At 47.7% G+C, this 23,693-nt stretch overlaps 2 protein-coding genes across 2 annotated transcripts in view; both read left to right on the top strand.

The window, feature by feature from the left end:
- Positions 1-2,422, top strand: part of asz1 (ankyrin repeat, SAM and basic leucine zipper domain containing 1) — a 30,725-nt gene extending 28,303 nt beyond the window's left edge. Inside the window, exon 11 of the mRNA XM_072435586.1 lies at positions 2,241-2,422. Coding sequence (XP_072291687.1) covers positions 2,241-2,396 — 156 coding nt within the window. The 3' untranslated portion in view covers positions 2,397-2,422. The remainder of the gene's footprint in view (positions 1-2,240) is intronic.
- A 3,184-nt stretch (positions 2,423-5,606) lies between these two features.
- On the top strand, positions 5,607-19,884 carry wnt2 (wingless-type MMTV integration site family member 2). The gene is made up of 5 exons (XM_072435278.1): positions 5,607-5,685; positions 12,188-12,405; positions 12,554-12,831; positions 13,374-13,659; positions 19,653-19,884. The coding sequence occupies exons 1-5, from the start codon at positions 5,612-5,614 to the stop codon at positions 19,856-19,858; spliced, it is 1,062 nt and encodes a 353-aa protein (XP_072291379.1). The 5' UTR covers positions 5,607-5,611; the 3' UTR covers positions 19,859-19,884.
- The last annotated feature ends 3,809 nt before the right edge of the window (positions 19,885-23,693 follow it).

Raw genomic sequence — 23,693 nt, 5'->3', positions numbered from 1 at the left:
TCCCTCTGAAGTGCCCGGTTTATCCCTCTGAAGTGCGCGGTTTATCCCTCTGAAGTGCGCGGTTTATCCCTCTGAAGTGCCCGATTTATCCCTCTGAAGTGTGCGGTTTATCCCTCTGAAGTATGCGGTTTATCCCTCTGAAGTGCGCGGTTTATCCCTCTGAAGTGCGCGGTTTATCCCTCTGAAGTGCCCGGTTTATCCCTCTGAAGTGCGCGGTTTATCCCTCTGAAGTGCGCGGTTTATCCCTCTGAAGTGCGCGGTTTATCCCTCTGAAGTGCGCGGTTTATCCCTCTGAAGTGCGCGGTTTATCCCTCTGAAGTGCCCGGTTTATCCCTCTGAAGTGCGCGGTTTATCCCTCTGAAGTGCCCGATTTATCCCTCTGAAGTGTGCGGTTTATCCCTCTGAAGTGCGCGGTTTATCCCTCTGAAGTGCGCGGTTTATCCCTCTGAAGTGCGCGGTTTATCCCTCTGAAGTGCGCGGTTTATCCCTCTGAAGTGCGCGGTTTATCCCTCTGAAGTGCCCGGTTTATCCCTCTGAAGTGCGCGGTTTATCCCTCTGAAGTGCCCGATTTATCCCTCTGAAGTGTGCGGTTTATCCCTCTGAAGTGCGCGGTTTATCCCTCTGAAGTGCGCGGTTTATCCCTCTGAAGTGCCCGGTTTATCCCTCTGAAGTGCGCGGTTTATCCCTCTGAAGTGCCCGATTTATCCCTCTGAAGTGTGCGGTTTATCCCTCTGAAGTGCGCGGTTTATCCCTCTGAAGTGCGCGGTTTATCCCTCTGAAGTGCGCGGTTTATCCCTCTGAAGTGCGCGGTTTATCCCTCTGAAGTGCGCGGTTTATCCCTCTGAAGTGCGCGGTTTATCCCTCTGAAGTGCCCGGTTTATCCCTCTGAAGTGCGCGGTTTATCCCTCTGAAGTGCCCGATTTATCCCTCTGAAGTGTGCGGTTTATCCCTCTGAAGTGCGCGGTTTATCCCTCTGAAGTGCCCGATTTATCCCTCTGAAGTGCCCGATTTATCCCTCTGAAGTGTGCGGTTTATCCCTCTGAAGTGTGCGGTTTATCCCTCTGAAGTGTGCGTTGGCCGAGTGTTTACAACAGGAAGTCCTTCGGTCGAATTTTTCCGTGGGCGGTGCTTTAAACGAGGAGACTTGTGCGTGGAACCGGGAGTAATCCCAGAGTTTAGGCCTGACCCACTGGCCTCTGCTTCCACTGCTGTAGTGGTCATGTGCTCAAAGGCTTAGAATGATCACCAGTTGGAAATGGGATGAAGCAGAATTATTTTGACTCAAATATATGTTACACATATTATGCAAAATGTACTCTCTTTTCTCTCTTTTAACCCTGTTCTCGCTCTGTTCTCGCTCTGTTCCTCGTCACAAACTCGGCTGGAGCACATTTAGCTTCATTCACAGTTCGATAAAGTCCTCTCCCCTCTGAGCCTCAGAAACACTCCGTTCTGAATCTCCTCCATAACTGACCTTTTCTCCATCCATGAGAACCTTCTGCTGTTTTTAACTCCATAAATCGCCTCCAGACTCGTTCTGTGCATTTCCCGCTACAGCCAGTAGATGGCGCAATAGCTCAGTTAGTCCCTGGGGAAATGGCAAAGGATTTAAATGTACTTTTGTTGGTTTTAAACTATTATTTTTAGTTCCAAAATATGAGATGCCAAACTAAAGGTCCTCAAGAGCAGGTTCAAGGGCTGAGAACAACACAAATAATGCATCATATTCAATCCATACGCAAAATATCAAAGTTGAGTGTAAAGAGATTGTTTTAATTTTAAGTGCGGTTGTAGTTGTGGTGTCGATTATTGTGATTTGTGAAAATTGTGATGTGTTTATTCAACAACAAAAAAGTCACAAAAAATGTTATAAAAGTTCTTCATTATTTAAAGTGTAATTAACATTCATGAATAAAGCTGGCGTGCCTCTGAACGTCTTGCTTGTCTGTTCTAATAAACAAAAAGATTAACGAAAATATGATTATTCTCTCTGCAGAATTGATAAAAATATGTACGTACTTTTACTCGTATGTATGTATGTATATATATATATATATATATATATATACTCTTAGAATAGCTTACATTCTTCTAAAAATGATCATTATGGATTTATTTGTCAATTCAGCTTTAATTTCTGTAATGTTGTCTTAATAATTAGCTAGAACAGTATTGACCACAGCCCTCGAGCAGGACGTTCTTCCATTCTTTTGTGTAACTGCTGTTTGTGTTGTGTTCAGGTGGATCAGGCTGAGGACTGCTGCGAGGTCCCGGGGCCTCCCTCTAAACCGAGCTGGAGGCGCGTCCTGAAGGGGGCAGCACTGAGCATGCTCGGAGCCGGGGCCCTGCTGCTGTTTGCTAAAGGACAGGGTGTGCGGCTTCACCTTGACCAGTGAAGCGGGCGCTAAAGGGTGCCAACAGGGCGCTAATGGGGCACTAAAGGGCGCTAAAGGGAGCTTACGGGGCACTAAAGGGAGCTAATGGGGCACTAAAGGGCGCTAAAGGTAGCTTACGGGGCACTAAAGGGGGCAAAAGGGCGCTAAAGGGAGCTAACGGGGTGCTAAAGGGAGCTAAAGGGCGCTATTGGGGCACTAAAGGGAGCTTACGGGGCACTAAAGGGAGCTAACGGGGCGCTAAAAGGAGCTAACGGGGCGCTAAAGGGAGCTTACGGGGCACTAAAGGGAGCTAACGGGGCGCTAAAAGGAGCTAACGGGGCGCTAAAGGGAGCTTACGGGGCACTAAACAGAGCTAACGGGGCACTAAAGGGAGCTAATGGGGTGCTAAAAGGAGCTAGCGGGGTGCTAAAGGGCGCTTAATGCAGCTAATGAGGTGCTAAATGGAGCTAACAGTGTGTAAAACTAATTTATATGTACAATAGGTATAAATACACTAAGTAAAGCCAAAATGGTAAAAACCTGTCATTTGCACTTTATGTAGCGTAGAACTTTACATTTTGTCCATCAGACGAGTAGCACTAGCCACTCGTCGACAGTTTAGTTTGTTGTGGGATTCAAGCCAATAGCGGTGGGCGGTGTCATGAAACGTTGATATATGTTTGGCTGATTCTGTGATTGTTGAAGACTTTCTAACCATTTTCCTGACACGCATTGCGCCCAGTTTGCTTTATTTTTGTTGATGTAAAGACTCGTCCCAACGCTAGAGGGCGCCGTGCCTGGCGTCGGGGAAACGTTCCTTTGTTCAAATTAACATGTTCGGTTGAATTGGTTTGAATAAATGTCTAAATCGTCGTCACTTTTCAAACACGAGTCCGTCTGGAACGAGGTCGTGAACGCTCGGCCCGTCTCGCCGTCGCTCCGGGTCCGTGGGAAAATCCAGGCCGGGCCTTTAATCCCGCGCTCCAGATCAAAGGCGGAGGAAACGCGGAGCGACAGCGCCTTTCCGCAAACCGCGTCCTGAACTTGGGACGGATAATCCCACCGAAGAGCCGGCCAACGCTAATGAAGACGCCGAGGTACAACTTCTCACTCAGTAAATGTCATGTTTTCACACTCGCTATGTTTGAAATGAAGTATAGACCACCTTTTATTGTGGAGGGTCCGGCACCTCCTCTTCCTGGAGATTGAAGCCATAAAGCGTGGTCACCTCCATGGAGAGAAGCGAATGAAACGGGGTAAGTCGATATCTTTCCCGAGCGTTTCTTTAGCGTAAATGTGTAAATAAAGGTTAACAAACTAATGTCACACTACGGAACATTTCAAGCAAAGAATATACATTTTCACGAGATGCCGGACTTTAATCCAGCAAAATGTACTAAAAACAACGTATTATTCTTTGTGTTCTATGTACGATTTTAAAGCGCCACCTACAGGTCGGACGACTCGTTGAACTGAAATGCAGTTGAGATAAATATATTTAGAAGTTAGCTGAAAATTATACAAATGTTATCACAGAAAAACACATTTTTTCACTTCCTGTTTGTAATTGATGACATCACACTAGGAAATTACCCAGCAAACACTGGGCCAAAACTCATCTGATGTCACTTTTGTTTTATTTGACAAATAAAAATATGTATAAGTCTTTAGTGTAAATTCTGCATAAAAGTCTGGAACGAATGTCCCTGGTGTGATGTCACTTCCTGTCCCTGGTGTGGTGTCACTTCCTGTCCCTGGTGTGATGTCATTTCCTGTATTTTCTACAGGGTTTTCAACGTTTTCGCCACAAATACTCGATTGGTGTAAAACTATAATTTACATATACAACATAAATACACCAAAGAAAGCCAAAATGAGAAAATTGTCATACGCCCTTAAAGTTGAGTAGAACTTTATTTTACATTTTGTCCATTGTAAATCCTCAATGTTGATCTTTAAATGGCCCAAAAGTAGAAACGGTTCCATTGACTTCCTGTTCAAAACTCTTAACATCATAACACGCAGCAGAATTTCATTTACTTGTTTAAACGCTGATTTAGTACAGAAGAACGGGGGTGGAGACGGGGGTAGATGGAAACTGACGAAACCGTTACGTTACGATTTCAGATACGACTTAATTTTCTCATTTTTTTGTAATGAAAATACCAGATTTTCTCCCTTACGTTACATAAAGTTTGAATGATGAATCAGATGTTACTTGAGTAGTTTCTTGGACCACTACTATACTTTGTACTTCTACTTCCTCTGGTTATTACAGGAGTTTATTTACTTCTGAAACGCAAGGAGAGAAACTGGTGCAAAACTCTTAAAAATGCAGCTTTCAGTTTGGTACAGAGCGCATCGGTTCCTCGACTTGACGCGCGGTTCCTAGTCTTGACGCGCGGTTCCTCATCTTGACGCGCGGTTCCTAGTCTTGACGCGCGGTTCCTCATCTTGACGCGCGGTTCCTAGTCTTGACGCGCGGTTCCTCATCTTGACGCGCGGTTCCTCATCTTGACGCGCGGTTCCTCATCTTGACGCGCGGTTCCTCATCTTGACGCGCGGTTCCTAGTCTTGACATGCAGTTCGAACTCATCTTTACATGCAGTTCGAACTCATCTTGACGCGCGGTTCCTCTTCCTCCCGCGCTCGCTCCAGACCCGCTTGCGCCGCGTCCCTTCGCTCTTTGGCTGCGCTCCAAAAAAACGCTCCTGTCAAACCCACGCACGGTCCAAACCCGCCCGGACAGATCCTCGCTCCGCCCGCAGAGCGCATTTAACGCGCCGCCGCCGCTTCTCTCCAGCGCCGCCGCGTATAATGAGCCGCGCACCCTCCGCTCTCTCCCCCGGGACCGTGCGCTCGCCTCACGCCGTTCACCGCGCTCTCCTCACGCCGCTCACCGCGCTCTCTCCCCCGGGACCGTGCGCTCGCCTCACGCCGTTCACCGCGCTCTCTCCCCCGGGACCGTGCGCTCGCCTCACGCCGTTCACCGCGCTCTCTCCCCCGGGACCGTGCGCTCGCCTCACGCCGTTTACCGCGCTCTCTCCCCCGGGACCGTGCGCTCTCCTCACGCCGTTCACCGCGCTCTCTCCCCCGGGACCGTGCGCTCGCCTCACGCCGTTCACCGCGCTCTCCTCACGCCGCTCACCGCGCTCTCTCCCCGGGACCGTGCGCTCTCTCCCCCGGGTCACCGTAGACGCTTCGCCCGTGGAAATGCTGCGCCCGGAGCCGTGAAGATGAACGTGTGTGGATTATGTTTGCTGCTGTTTGTGGAAGTCTGCTTCACGGCCACAGCGGAGGCGTCCTGGTGGTCAGTACTTTATCATAGTATTACTACTACTTTTACAACTACTTATAGCAGTCCTGGTGGTCAGTACTTTATCATAGTATTACTACTACTTTTACAACTACTTATAGCAGTCCTGGTGGTCAGTACTTTATCATAGTATTACTACTACTTTTACAACTACTTATAGCAGTCCTGGTGGTCAGTACTTTATCATAGTATTACTACTACTTTTACAACTACTTATAGCAGTCCTGGTGGTCAGTACTTTATCATAGTATTACTACTACTTTTACAACTACTTATAGCAGTCCTGGTGGTCAGTACTTTATCATAGTATTACTACTACTTTTACAACTACTTATAGCAGTCCTGGTGGTCAGTACTTTATCATAGTATTACTACTACTTTTACAACTACTTATAGCAGTCCTGGCGGTCAGTACTTTATCATAGTATTACTACTACTTTTACAACTACTTATAGCAGTCCTGGTGGTCAATACTTTATCATAGTATTACTACTACTTTTACAACTACATATAGCTGTCCTGGTGGTCAGTACTTTATCATAGTATTACTACTACTTTTACAACTACTTATAGCAGTCCTGGTGGTCAGTACTTTATCATAGTATTACTACTACTTTACTAGAACTACTACTATTACAACTACTTATAGCAGTCCTGGTGGTCAGTACTTTATCATAGTATTACTACTACTTTTACAACTACTTATAGCAGTCCTGGTGGTCAGTACTTTATCATAGTATTACTACTACTTTTACAACTACTTATAGCAGTCCTGGTGGTCAGTACTTTATCATAGTATTACTACTACTTTTACAACTACATATAGCAGTCCTGGTGGTCAGTACTTTATCATAGTATTACTACTACTTTTACAACTACTTATAGCAGTCCTGGTGGTCAGTACTTTATCATAGTATTACTACTACTTTTACAACTACTAATAGCAGTCCTGGTGGTCAGTACTTTATCATAGTATTACTACTATTTTAACAACTACTTATAGCAGTCCTGGTGGTCAATACTTTATCATAGTATTACTACTACTTTTACAACTACATATAGCAGTCCTGGTGGTCAGTACTTTATCATAGTATTACTACTACTTTTACAACTACTTATAGCAGTCCTGGTGGTCAGTACTTTATCATAGTATTACTACTACTTTACTAGAACTACTACTATTACAACTACTTATAGCAGTCCTGGTGGTCAGTACTTTATCATAGTATTACTACTACTTTTACAACTACTTATAGCAGTCCTGGTGGTCAGTACTTTATCATAGCATTACTACTACTTTTAATAGAACTATTACAACTACTTATAGCTTTGCATGAATTACTTTTACTTTATGAACTACTTTTACTACTAGAGCTACTACTGTTACTATTGCAACTACTACTTTTACTAAAACTAAAAGTACAACTACTGCAACTACTATTAGAACTACGTTTAGCACTACATGAATTACTTTAACTATATGTAATTCATAGTAGTTCATGCAACAACTTTTTATTGTTGCATGAACTACTTTTACTACTTCTAGAGCTTCTACTGTTACTATTGCAACTACTACTAACTAAAAGTAAAACTACTGTAACTACTTTGACTACTATCAGAGCTACTTTTAGCACTGCATGAATTACTTTCACTATATGAACTGCTTTTTACTTATTGTACAAACTACTTTTACTATAATTATAACTACTACTGCTACATTTAGTACTACTACGAACTTCCACAAGAACTATACTAATAAAAATACTACTTATAAAACTGGTTCTACAACAACTACTACTACTGCTACTGCAACTACTAATATTAGAACAAGAACTACTATTACTACGACTACTAAAATTAATTCTATTTCCACTGCAACTACTAATTAAAAAAAGTAAAGTACAAATACAGCTGTTACTCCTACAGCTGCTGCTGTTACTCCTGCTGCTCCTGCTGCTGTTACTGCTGCTGAATGTTACTCCTACAGCTGTTACTCCTGCTGCTCCTGCTGCTGTTACTGCTGCTGCTGTTACTCCTACAGCTGTTACTCCTGCTGCTGCTGCTGCTGCTCCTGCTGCTGTTACTCCTACAGCTGTTACTCCTGCTGCTGTTACTCCTGCTCCTGCTGCTGTTACTGCTGCTGCTGTTACTCCTACAGCTGTTACTCCTGCTGCTCCTGCTGCTGTTACTGCTGCTGCTGTTACTCCTACAGCTGTTACTCCTGCTGCTGCTGCTGCTGCTGCTGCTCCTGCTGCTGTTACTCCTACAGCTGTTACTCCTGCTCCTGCTGCTGTTACTGCTGCTGCTGTTACTCCTACAGCTGTTACTCCTGCTGCTGCTGCTGCTGCTCCTGCTGCTGTTACTCCTACAGCTGTTACTCCTGCTCCTGCTGCTGTTACTGCTGCTGCTGTTACTCCTACAGCTGTTACTCCTGCTGCTGCTGCTGCTGCTCCTGCTGCTGTTACTCCTACAGCTGTTACTCCTGCTGCTGCTGCTGCTGCTCCTGCTGCTGTTACTCCTACAGCTGTTACTCCTGCTCCTGCTGCTGTTACTGCTGCTGCTGTTACTCCTACAGCTGTTACTCCTGCTGCTGCTGCTGCTGCTCCTGCTGCTGTTACTCCTACAGCTGTTACTCCTGCTCCTGCTGCTGTTACTGCTGCTGCTGTTACTCCTACAGCTGTTACTCCTGCTGCTGCTGCTGCTGCTGCTGCTCCTGCTGCTGTTACTCCTACAGCTGTTACTCCTGCTGCTGTTACTCCTGCTCCTGCTGCTGTTACTCCTGCTCCTGTTACACAATTTTTTTAAATTAACTTTCAAAACAATAACAATTTTAAATCCTGATTGTTTTGTCTTCTCACCAAGCTTCACTTTTTAAACTCATCACTCATGATCAGTATTTAATTGATTTAATGAGTCATTTCTATTCCATTTTTACCTCTTTCTCCAAATGAAATATTGTTGGTTTTACTCGTATATAAATATTATGTATATGTAACTTTTCTGGTTAAAATATTCAACTCTTTTCATGGTATTTGTCTTTTATCACGTTCTCTCTGGAGCGTACGCGTTACACTTTGGGAATCATCGAGTTCCCAAAGTGTCAGCGTCTCGAGCAAAACACGGGGAATAGAACCTCGGGGCGACTGGTGTTGAGTGTCTGGCTCAAGGGCACGACGGCAGCGAAAACAAGAGAAACATAATCACCCGCGACTGGAAACCACGGTAACCACAGACGTGTAGAAGCTCGGGAGCTCTCCTCTCCGTCTCGCTCTCTCGTTTTCTACTAAATGAGGGAATATTGTTTCATTTCTCCGTCAAATAATACTTTACTTCAGTTTTTACGGTAAAATAATACAAATTCAGTTTCAGCAAAAGTATCGGTACTGCAGTATCGGCTGATGCAGTAATAAATATGGCAACAAACTAAATAGATCACAATAACATCGACTAAAATGAAGCGGTATTTAAACCTTTATGAAGCCCGATATTTAAAAAGAAGGTCTCCCCCTGCTGGAGAACTGCTGCAGGTGACGGTCTTCAGTATTTAAACCCGACTGATGCAGCGGCTTCTCATTTCTGAAACAACCGTGTGGAAAGACGAATCCCGTGGTCATAAGATCTGTGTGAGGAACAATGACACGCTGAAGATCCTAGAGGAACAATGACACGCTGAAGATCTGTGTGAGGAACAATGACACGCTGCAGATCTGAGAGGAACAATGACACGCTGAAGATCTGTGTGAGGAACAATGACACGCTGAAGATCTGCGTGAGGAACAATGACACGCTGAAGATCTGTGTGAGGAACAATGACACGCTGCAGATCTGAGAGGAACAATGACACGCTGAAGATCTGAGAGGAACAATGACACGCTGAAGATCTGCGTGAGGAACAATGACACGCTGAAGATCTGTGTGAGGAACAATGACACGCTGAAGATCTTTGTGAGGAACAATGACACGCTGAAGATCTTTGTGAGGAACAATGACACGCTGAAGATCTGTGTGAGGAACAATGACACACTGAAGATCTGTGAGGAACAATGACACGCTGAAGATCTTTGTGAGGAACAATGACACGCTGAAGATCTGTGTGAGGAACAATGACACTGAAGATCTGTGTGAGGAACAATGACACGCTGAAGATCTGTGTGAGGAACAATGACACTGAAGATCTGCGTGAGGAACAATGACACGTTGAAGATCTGTGTGAGGAACAATGACACTGAAGATCTGTGTGAGGAACAATGACACTGAAGATCTGTGTGAGGAACAATGACACTGAAGATCTGTGTGAGGAACAATGACACGCTGAAGATCTGTGTGAGGAACAATGACACGCTGAAGATCTGTGTGAGGAACAATGACATGCTGAAGATCTGTGTGAGGAACAATGACACGCTGCAGATCTGTGTGAGGAACAATGACACGCTGCAGATCTGAGAGGAACAATGACACGCTGAAGATCCGTGTGAGGAACAATGACACGCTGAAGATCTGTGTGAGGAACAATGACACGCTGAAGATCTGTGTGAGGAACAATGACACGCTGAAGATCTGTGTGAGGAACAATGACACGCTGAAGATCTGTGTGAGGAACAATGACACGCTGCAGATCTGAGAGGAACAATGACACGCTGAAGATCTGCGTGAGGAACAATGACACGCTGAAGATCTGCGTGAGGAACAATGACACGCTGAAGATCTGCGTGAGGAACAATGACACGCTGAAGATCTTTGTGAGGAACAATGACACGCTGAAGATCTGCGTGAGGAACAATGACACGCTGAAGATCTGCGTGAGGAACAATGACACACTGAAGATCTTTGTGAGGAACAATGACACGCTGAAGATCTGTGTGAGGAACAATGACACACTGAAGATGTTTGTGAGGAACAATGACACGCTGAAGATCTGTGTGAGGAACAATGACACTGAAGATCTGTGTGAGGAACAATGACACGCTGAAGATCTGTGTGAGGAACAATGACACTGAAGATCTGTGTGAGGAACAATGACACGCTGAAGATCTGTGTGAGGAACAATGACACGCTGAAGATCTGTGTGAGGAACAATGACACGCTGAAGATCTGTGTGAGGAACAATGACACGCTGAAGATCTGTGTGAGGAACAATGACATGCTGCAGATCTGTGTGAGGAACGACACATTGAAGATCTGTGTGAGGAACAATGACACGCTGAAGATCTTTGAGGAACAATGACACGCTGCAGATCTGAGAGGAACAATGACACGCTGAAGATCTGAGAGGAACAATGACACGCTGAAGATCTGTGTGAGGAACAATGACACGCTGCAGATCTGAGAGGAACAATGACACGCTGAAAATCTGTGTGAGGAACAATGACACGCTGAAGATCTTTGAGGAACAATGACACGCTGCAGATCTGAGAGGAACAATGACACGCTGAAGATCTGTGTGAGGAACAATGACACGCTGAAGATCTGTGTGAGGAACAATGACACGCTGCAGATCTGAGAGGAACAATGACACGCTGAAGATCTGTGAGGAACAATGACACGCTGAAGATCTGTGTGAGGAACAATGACACTGAAGATCTGTGTAAGGAACAATGACACTGAAGATCTGTGTGAGGAACAATGACACGCTGAAGATCTGTGTGAGGAACAATGACACGCTGAAGATCTGTGTGAGGAACAATGACACGCTGAAGATCTGTGTGAGGAACAATGACACGCTGCAGATCTGTGTGAGGAACAATGACACGCTGCAGATCTGAGAGGAACAATGACACGCTGAAGATCTGAGAGGAACAATGACACGCTGAAGATCCGTGTGAGGAACAATGACACGCTGAAGATCTGTGTGAGGAACAATGACACGCTGAAGATCTGTGTGAGGAACAATGACACGCTGAAGATCTGTGTGAGGAACAATGACACGCTGAAGATCTGTGTGAGGAACAATGACACGCTGCAGATCTGAGAGGAACAATGACATGCTGAAGATCTGTGTGAGGAACAATGACACGCTGAAGATCTTTGTGAGGAACAATGACACGCTGAAGATCTGCGTGAGGAACAATGACACACTGAAGATCTGTGAGGAACAATGACACGCTGAAGATCTTTGTGAGGAACAATGACACGCTGAAGATCTGTGTGAGGAACAATGACACACTGAAGATGTTTGTGAGGAACAATGACACGCTGAAGATCTGTGTGAGGAACAATGACACTGAAGATCTGTGTGAGGAACAATGACACGCTGAAGATCTGTGTGAGGAACAATGACACGCTGAAGATCTGTGTGAGGAACAATGACACGCTGAAGATCTGTGTGAGGAACAATGACACGCTGAAGATCTGTGTGAGGAACAATGACACGCTGAAGATCTGTGTGAGGAACAATGACACGCTGAAGATCTGTGTGAGGAACAATGACACGCTGAAGATCTGTGTGAGGAACAATGACAGTTGCTGTTGCAGAGTCGCTGTGTGTGTGTGTTCTCAGGTTTATGGGGTCGCTGGGCTCTCGCCTGGTGTGTGATCACGTCCCGGGGCTGGTGACCCGGCAGAGGCAGATGTGTCGACAGTTCCCGTCCGTGATGAAGGTGATCGGGGCCGGAGTGAGCGACTGGATCCACGAGTGTCAGCACCAGTTCAGGACAAACCGCTGGAACTGCAACACCACCAACAACCACACCCTGTTCGGGAGGCTGCTGTTGCGCGGTGAGTGACGGGGGCTCGTTGGTCTCCATGGAGATTAGGGCGGGGTAACTTGGCCTACAGGGGTCACTGCGCTAATGATGCGATACTCAAACCTCAACCAAGACTTTTACAGGCACAATATTTGCTAATTGTCCTAAATATTTTTTAGGTTCCCGTGAGGTGGCCTTCCTCTACGCCATCTCGTCAGCGGGCGTGGTGCACTCGGTGGCCCGCGCCTGCAGCCAGGGGGCGCTGGACTCGTGCTCCTGTGACCCCGGTAAGAAGGGCCGGTCCCGGGACGAGAGGGGCTCGTTCGACTGGGGCGGCTGCTCGGACCACGTGGACCACGCCGTGAGGGTCAGCCAGGCGTTTGTGGACGCGCGAGAGCGGAAAGAGCGAGATGCCAGGGCCTTGATGAACCTGCACAACAACCGAGCGGGACGAAAGGTCTGTGCACCCGTCACCAAACTAAACCACACCCACTTTAGAGGCGGGGTTCTCACTTGATTAAAAAAGATGAATAAATAAATATGGCTCAGTGCATGTGTCCTGTATGTTGGACTCTCACAAATACACATCCCTCCAGAGCCTTGTTCATCACAACTTTACATCCTTTACAAACCACAAAAAAGAGTGGAAGAAAAAAACAAAAACCTGCTTCTACAAATATAAAAAATCAATGCAAATGTTGTAACCAATCTTTAGTAAAAACTATTTCAGACTCGTGTCATATTTTACATGACAAATGTGCCATCTGGGACTTTGCTTATTTTGGGCTATTTTTCTTCTACTTTAGTGTTTTTAGTCAGAACTGCGACACAACCGAATCTTTTTCTATGGTTTGTCACCAAAAATCATCCAAATCTCTTCAAATCAGTAGAAATTATAGCATGTTTTAGACAAACTCATAACCCGTTATAATCACGTAAATGTTCTATGATCAAACACATTAGTCTGTTGTTCACTGTTGTGGCGCTTGTTGCGTTCAGGCCGTGCGGCGCTTCCTGTCGCTGCAGTGCAAGTGTCACGGCGTCAGCGGCTCGTGCACCCTCAGGACCTGCTGGCTCGCGCTGTCCGACTTCAGGCGAACCGGAGACCACCTCGTGTCGAGGTACCGCCGCGCCGCGCAGCTGTCCATCAACCAGTACGGCACGGGCTCCGGGGCTGGGTTCACCACGGGCCAGCGCAGGGGCCCGGAGCAGCGCCGGCCCGGGAAACACGACCTGGTTTACCTGGAGGAGAGTCCGGACTACTGCACCCGGGACCCACACTCGGGTGAGTAAGACTGGGGCTGCTGCTGCTGCTGCTTTTACTCACAACCAGGGAAATACTACTGCTAATTATTGAGTCGAGAAAAACATGCCAAGTGCAGTAAATAGATCTGAAGCGTTCTGTAGTTCAAAATCAATATAATACAATACAATAAAATATACAGATAAATTCACCATTCATGATATTTATGAAGGGTACAGAGTCCAGGGTGTGGCAGGAAATTGGGTCAAAAGCTGTTCAAGTAACTGCAACTGGAAGAGTTTTCATAAAAAAGTATTTTTCATTGCGTGTGGAGTCCCCCAGGGATCAGTATTGGGCCCCAAGTTATTTAACTTTAAACTAACAATTTCTTCAGTGCGGCTCAACTATTAAAATGCATATTATTTGCAGATGACACAAACATCTTCTATGGTCACGATCAACCTGATGAACTACGCAAAAACTACTATTATTATTATTAGCCATAACATGGTCAAAAGCTAATCATAGTCGTATTTCTTAACGTCCTGTCAAAAGTTAAAGGGACCGGACGAGCGCCTGTCTCGCTCAGAACGGGTGACTAAACGGCGGTCCCTGTAACGGACGGCGAGCCCCCCCATCGCCCTCGTCCTCCTCTGGACCGTCGGCGTAATCTCGTCCGTCGTCGCTCGCTCATCTGCGCTCGGCGATGTCCACATACCTCAGAGCGCAGTCAGGCCCGGGCACATGAGGCAGAGTCAACACGGCATTCCACACGCGTGTTCAGGGGAGGAGGGGGGGAGAGGCTCGTATATGAAGTACAGATGAGGGAGGGGGGGAGAGGCTCGTATATGAAGTACAGATGAGGGGGGAGGGAGTATATGAAGTACAGATGAGGGAGGGGGGGAGAGGCTCGTATATGAAGTACAGATGAGGGGGGGAGAGGCTCGTATATGAAGTACAGATGAGGGGGGGAGACGCTCGTATATGAAGTACAGATGAGGGGGGGAGAGGCTCGTATATATGAAGTACAGATGAGGGGGGAGAGGCTCGTATATGAAGTACAGATGAGGGGGGAGGGAGTATATGAAGTACAGATGAGGGGGGGAGAGGCTCGTATATGAAGTACAGATGGGGGGGGAGACGCTCGTATATGAAGTACAGATGAGGGGGGGAGACGCTCGTATATGAAGTACAGATGAGGGGGGGAGACGCTCGTATATGAAGTACAGATGAGGGGGGGAGACGCTCGTATATGAAGTACAGATGAGGGGGGGAGACGCTCGTATATGAAGTACAGATGAGGGGGGGAGAGGCTCGTATATGAAGTACAGATGAGGGGGGGAGAGGCTCGTATATGAAGTACAGATGAGGGGGGGAGACGCTCGTATATGAAGTACAGATGAGGGGGGGAGAGGCTCGTATATGAAGTACAGATGAGGGGGGGAGAGGCTCGTATATATGAAGTACAGATGAGGAGGGGAGACGCTTGTATATGAAGTACAGATGGGGGGGGAGAGGCTCGTATATGAAGTACAGATGAGGGGGGGAGACGCTCGTATATGAAGTACAGATGAGGGGGGGAGAGGCTCGTATATATGAAGTACAGATGAGGAGGGGAGACGCTCGTATATGAAGTACAGATGGGGGGGGGAGAGGCTCGTATATGAAGTACAGATGAGGGGGGGAGACGCTCGTATATGAAGTACAGATGAGGGGGGGAGAGGCTCGTATATGAAGTACAGATGAGGGGGGGAGACGCTCGTATATGAAGTACAGATGAGGGGGGGAGAGGCTCGTATATGAAGTACAGATGAGGGGGGGAGAGGCTCGTATATATGAAGTACAGATGAGGGGGGGAGAGGCTCGTATATGAAGTACAGATGAGGGGGGGGAGAGGCTCGTATATGAAGTACAGATGGGGGGGAAGGAGTATATGAAGTACAGATGAGGGGGGAGAGGCTCGTATATGAAGTACAGATGAGGGGGGGAGGGAGTATAAGAAGTACAGATGAGGGGGGGAGAGGCTCGTATATGAAGTACAGATGGGGGGGAGGGAGTATATGAAGTACAGATGAGGGGGGGAGACGCTCGTATATGAAGTACAGATGAGGGGGGGAGAGGCTCGTATATGAAGTACAGATGAGGGGGGAGGGAGTATATGAAGTACAGATGAGGGAGAAAGAGGGGGAAGGAGTATATGAAGTATACTGGCTCCGAGGTGACGGGGAAAGCTCAAGGTCAGTCTGACCTTCACCTGCAGCGAGAGATTTGACCGACACATGAGATGAATAGAGGAAGAGAGAGAGACAAGTTTAGAGACAAGGAGGGAGGAGATGAGATAGAAGGGAGAAGAGAAAGAAGATGAGGAGATGGAGAGTGAAGGAGAAAAGGATAAGGAGGAGAGAGAAGATGAACAGAAGCAAGACGAGGACGAGCGAGGGGACGAGCGAGGAGACGAGCGAGGAGACTCGGGAGCAGAAGTCGCTCAGATGAGTTTGTGTTGAAGGACAGAGTCAGACGTCTGCAGCTCTTCATTACTGACACCACTGGACAGCTCCATTTCTGACACTGACAGACTCAGACTCACACTGATGACACAGACTCACACTGACTCACACTGACACACACAGACACACACAGACACACAGAGACACACACAGACACACACAGACTCACACAGACTCACACTGACACACACAGTCTGACACACACAGACTCACACTGACACAGACTCACACTGACACACACACAGACACACACAGACTCACACTGACACACACAGACTCACACTGACACACACAGACTCACACTGACACACAGACTCACACTGACACACAGACTCACAGACTCACACTGACACACACAGACTCACACTGACACACACAGACTCACACTGACACACACAGACTCACACTGACACACACAGACTCACACTGACACACACTGACACACACTGACACACACTGACACACACAGACTCACACTGACACACACTGACACACACAGACTCACACTGACACACACAGACTCACACTGACACACACAGACTCACACTGACACACACAGACTCACACTGACACACACAGACTCAAACTGACACACACAGACACACACTGACACACACAGACTCACACTGACACACACAGACTCACACTGACACACACTGACACACACAGACTCACACTGACACACACAGACTCACACTGACACACACAGACTCACACTGACACACAGAGACTCACAGAGACACACAGAGACTCACAGAGACACACACAGACTCACACAGACTCACACTGACACACACAGACTCACACTGACACACAGACTCACACTGACACACAGACTCACACTGACACACAGACTCACACTGACACACAGACTCACACTGACACACAGACTCACACTGACACACAGACTCACACTGACACACAGACTCACACTGACACACACAGACACACACTGACACACACAGACTCACACTGACACACACAGACTCACACTGACACACACAGACTCACACAGACACACACAGACTCACACTGACACACACAGACTCACACTGACACACACAGACTCACACTGACACACACAGACTCAAACTGACACACACAGACTCAAACTGACACACACAGACTCACACTGACACACACAGACTCACACAGACTCACACTGACACACACTGACACACACTGACACACACAGACACACACAGACACACACAGACACACACAGACACACACAGACACACACAGACTCACACTGACACACACAGTTACACACACAGACTCACACTGACACACACAGACTCACACTGACACACACTCACACTGACACACACAGACTCACACTGACACACACTGACACACACAGACTCACACTGACACACAGACTCACACAGACTCACACTGACTCACACTGACACACACAGACTCACACTGACACACACAGACTCACACTGACACACAGACTCACACTGACACACACAGACACACACAGACTCACACTGACACACACTGACACACAGACTCACACTGACACACACAGACTCACTAACTAAGTAACTCTGGTGATAGAGCGTCCCTTGTGAAAATACATCAGGAAAAAGACTTACGTTAACTGACACACACACACACTGACACACACAGACTCACACTGACACACAGACTCACACTGACACACACAGACTCACACTGACACACACTGACACACACAGACTCACACTGACACACAGACTCACACAGACTCACACTGACACACACAGACACACTGACACACACAGACTCACACTGACTCACACTGACACACACAGACTCACACTGACACACACAGACTCACACTGACACACAGACTCACACTGACACACACAGACACACACACACTGACACACACTGACACACACTGACACACAGACTCACACTGACACACACAGACTCACACTGACACACAGACTCACACAGACTCACACTGACACACACAGACTCACACTGACACACACAGACTCACACTGACACACACAGACTCACACTGACACACACAGACTCACACTGACACACACAGACACACACAGACTCACACTGACACACACAGACACACACAAACTCACACTGACACACAGACACACACAGACTCACACTGACACACAGACTCACACTGACACACACAGACTCACACTGACACACACAGACTCACACTGACACACACAGACACACACAGACTCACACTGACACACACAGACACACACAGACACACAGACTCACACTGACACACACAGACACACACAGACTCACACTGACACACACTGACACACACTGACACACACAGACACACACAGACTCACACAGACTCACACAGACACACACAGACTCACACAGACTCACACTGACACACACAGACTCACACTGACACACACAGACTCACACTGACACACACTCACACTGACACACACAGACTCACACTGACACACACTGACACACACAGACTCACACTGACACACAGACTCACACAGACTCACACTGACTCACACTGACACACACAGACTCACACTGACACACACAGACTCACACTGACACACAGACTCACACTGACACACACAGACACACACAGACTCACACTGACACACACTGACTCACACTGACACACAGACTCACACAGACTCACACTGACACACACAGACTCACACTGACACACACAGACTCACACTGACACACACAGACTCACACTGACACACACAGACTCACACTGACACACACAGACTCACACTGACACACACAGACACACACAGACTCACACTGACACACACAGACACACACAAACTCACACTGACACACAGACACACACAGACTCACACTGACACACAGACTCACACTGACACACACAGACTCACACTGACACACACAGACTCACACTGACACACACAGACACACACAGACTCACACTGACACACACAGACACACACAGACACACAGACTCACACTGACACACACAGACACACACAGACTCACACTGACACACACTGACACACACTGACACACACAGACACACACAGACTCACACAGACTCACACAGACACACACAGACTCACACTGACACACACTGACACACACAGACACACACAGACTCACACTGACTCACACTGACACACACAGACTCACACAGACTCACACTGACACACACAGACACACACAGACTCACACTGACACACACTGACACACACTGACACACACTGACACACACAGACTCACACTGACACACACAGACTCACACTGACACACACAGACTCACACAGACTCACACTGACACACACAGACACACACAGACTCACACTGACACACACTGACACACACTGACACACACTGACACACACAGACACACACAGACACACACAGACTCACACTGCACAGATGCTGTTCAGTCCGTGATCTCGCCGTGTTTACGTCTGCTGAAGTTCAGCTGGAACAGTCTCACTCTGATCACTTCATGTCACAGATCCATGTGCAGCTGGAACTGACAGTTCTCCCCCCCCCCCCCCCCCTCAGGGACCCTGGGCACGGCGGGTCGCTTGTGCAGTCGCACGTCTCGCGGCGTCGAAGGCTGTGACATCATGTGCTGTGGGCGGGGCTACGACACGGCCAGGGTTCGACTCAGATCAAAGTGTGAGTGCAAGTTTCACTGGTGCTGCTCCGTGTTGTGCCAGGACTGTGAGCGAGAGGAGGACGTGCACGTGTGCAAAGGACACACGTGAGGCTGAGCGCACGTGTGCAAAGGACACACGTGAGGCTGAGCGCACGTGTGCAAAGGACACACGTGAGGCTGAGCGCACGTGTGCAAAGGACACACGTGAGGCTGAGCACACCTGACACCTCTGTAATCCCTCGTTGGTCCAGGAGTTCAGTTGTATCATCTGGACACTGTTGTTGAATTGTCGTTCTCAATCTGTGGATCTAGTCTAGTAGAACACAGTATATTTATCCTTCTCAGAGTAAGCCCCGCCCACCGGGAGGAGCCTCCTGTTCATCTATTTGTTTGCCATGAAACTAATCTTCTTTGTTCACCAACAGCCCTATAATTGGTCATAGAAGTCCTCGTTAGCGGTTTAAGGTTCAATTTACCGTTAAATACAACTGAATTTTGAAGCCCTGAGGGCGGGGTCAGCGGGGGTGGGGTCATGTCTTGGTCACATTAGTTTGTTCATCACTGGATTTAAGTTTATGTAAATATTGTAAAAATGTGTTCCCTTATGTCAAATAATTAAATAAATGCTCAATTTGTCAATATTAGATCATGTTTTATGTTGTATTGACTTTTACTAAACTTGATACTTTGGAACATTCTTCTGTTAAACTCCAGATCATTTAAAACACTTTCTTTTTGCTTCAGACGAGAATCGACAGTAGTATAAAGCAGAACTAAGTAACTCTGGTGATAGAGCGTCCCTTGTGAAAATACATCAGGAAAAAGACTTACGTTAACTGACACACACACACACTGACACACACAGACTCACACTGACACACAGACTCACACTGACACACACAGACTCACACTGACACACACTGACACACACAGACTCACACTGACACACAGACTCACACAGACTCACACTGACACACACAGACACACTGACACACACAGACTCACACTGACTCACACTGACACACACAGACTCACACTGACACACACAGACTCACACTGACACACAGACTCACACTGACACACACAGACACACACACACTGACACACACTGACACACACTGACACACAGACTCACACTGACACACACAGACTCACACTGACACACAGACTCACACAGACTCACACTGACACACACAGACTCACACTGACACACACAGACTCACACTGACACACACAGACTCACACTGACACACACAGACTCACACTGACACACACAGACACACACAGACTCACACTGACACACACAGACACACACAAACTCACACTGACACACAGACACACACAGACTCACACTGACACACAGACTCACACTGACACACACAGACTCACACTGACACACACAGACTCACACTGACACACACAGACACACACAGACTCACACTGACACACACAGACACACACAGACACACACAGACACACAGACTCACACTGACACACACAGACACACACAGACTCACACTGACACACACAGACACACACAGACTCACACAGACTCACACAGACACACACAGACTCACACAGACTCACACTGACACACACAGACTCACACTGACACACACAGACTCACACTGACACACACTCACACTGACACACACAGACTCACACTGACACACACTGACACACACAGACTCACACTGACACACAGACTCACACAGACTCACACTGACTCACACTGACACACACAGACTCACACTGACACACACAGACTCACACAGACTCACACAGACACACACAGACTCACACAGACTCACACTGACACACACAGACTCACACTGACACACACAGACTCACACTGACACACACTCACACTGACACACACAGACTCACACTGACACACACTGACACACACAGACTCACACTGACACACAGACTCACACAGACTCACACTGACTCACACTGACACACACAGACTCACACTGACACACACAGACTCACACTGACACACAGACTCACACTGACACACACAGACACACACAGACTCACACTGACACACACTGACACACAGACTCACACTGACACACACAGACTCACACTGACACACAGACTCACACAGACTCACACTGACACACACAGACTCACACTGACACACACAGACTCACACTGACACACACAGACTCACACTGACACACACAGACTCACACTGACACACACAGACTCACACTGACACACACAGACACACACAGACTCACACTGACACACACAGACACACACAGACACACACAAACTCACACTGACACACAGACACACACAGACTCACACTGACACACAGACTCACACTGACACACACAGACTCACACTGACACACACAGACTCACACTGACACACACAGACACACACAGACTCACACTGACACACACAGACACACACAGACACACAGACTCACACTGACACACACAGACACACACAGACTCACACTGACACACACTGACACACACTGACACACACAGACACACACAGACTCACACAGACTCACACAGACACACACAGACTCACACTGACACACACTGACACACACAGACACACACAGACTCACACTGACTCACACTGACACACACAGACTCACACTGACTCACACTGACACACACAGACACACACAAACTCACACTGACACACAGACACACACAGACTCACACTGACACACAGACTCACACTGACACACACAGACTCACACTGACACACACAGACTCACACTGACACACACAGACACACACAGACTCACACTGACACACACAGACACACACAGACACACACAGACTCACACTGACACACACAGACACACACAGACTCACACTGACACACACTGACACACACTGACACACACAGACACACACAGACTCACACAGACACACACAGACTCACACTGACACACACAGACTCACACAGACACACACAGACTCACACTGACACACACAGACTCACACAGACACACACAGACACACACAGACTCACACAGACTCACACTGACACACACAGACACACACAGACTCACACTGACACACACTGACACACACTGACACACACTGACACACACAGACACACACAGACTCACACAGACTCACACTGACACACACAGACTCACACAGACACACACAGACTCACACTGCACAGATGCTGTTCAGTCCGTGATCTCGCCGTGTTTACGTCTGCTGAAGTTCAGCTGGAACAGTCTCACTCTGATCACTTCATGTCACAGATCCATGTGCAGCTGGAACTGACAGTTCTCCCCCCCCCCCCCCCCCTCAGGGACCCTGGGCACGGCGGGTCGCTTGTGCAGTCGCACGTCTCGCGGCGTCGAAGGCTGTGACATCATGTGCTGTGGGCGGGGCTACGACACGGCCAGGGTTCGACTCAGATCAAAGTGTGAGTGCAAGTTTCACTGGTGCTGCTCCGTGTTGTGCCAGGACTGTGAGCGAGAGGAGGACGTGCACGTGTGCAAAGGACACACGTGAGGCTGAGCGCACGTGTGCAAAGGACACACGTGAGGCTGAGCGCACGTGTGCAAAGGACACACGTGAGGCTGAGCGCACGTGTGCAAAGGACACACGTGAGGCTGAGCGCACGTGTGCAAAGGACACACGTGAGGCTGAGCACACCTGACACCTCTGTAATCCCTCGTTGGTCCAGGAGTTCAGTTGTATCATCTGGACACTGTTGTTGAATTGTCGTTCTCAATCTGTGGATCTAGTCTAGTAGAACACAGTATATTTATCCTTCTCAGAGTAAGCCCCGCCCACCGGGAGGAGCCTCCTGTTCATCTATTTGTTTGCCATGAAACTAATCTTCTTTGTTCACCAACAGCCCTATAATTGGTCATAGAAGTCCTCGTTAGCGGTTTAAGGTTCAATTTACCGTTAAATACAACTGAATTTTGAAGCCCTGAGGGC

This window comes from Eucyclogobius newberryi, unplaced genomic scaffold (genome assembly GCF_026437365.1).
Source record: "Eucyclogobius newberryi isolate DKJ021-1_F unplaced genomic scaffold, fEucNew1.0.hap1 SCAF_7, whole genome shotgun sequence".
Classification (NCBI taxonomy): domain Eukaryota; kingdom Metazoa; phylum Chordata; class Actinopteri; order Gobiiformes; family Gobiidae; genus Eucyclogobius; species Eucyclogobius newberryi.
The sequence above is the reverse complement of the archived record's forward strand: the minus strand, read 5'-3'. Positions and strand labels throughout refer to the sequence as shown.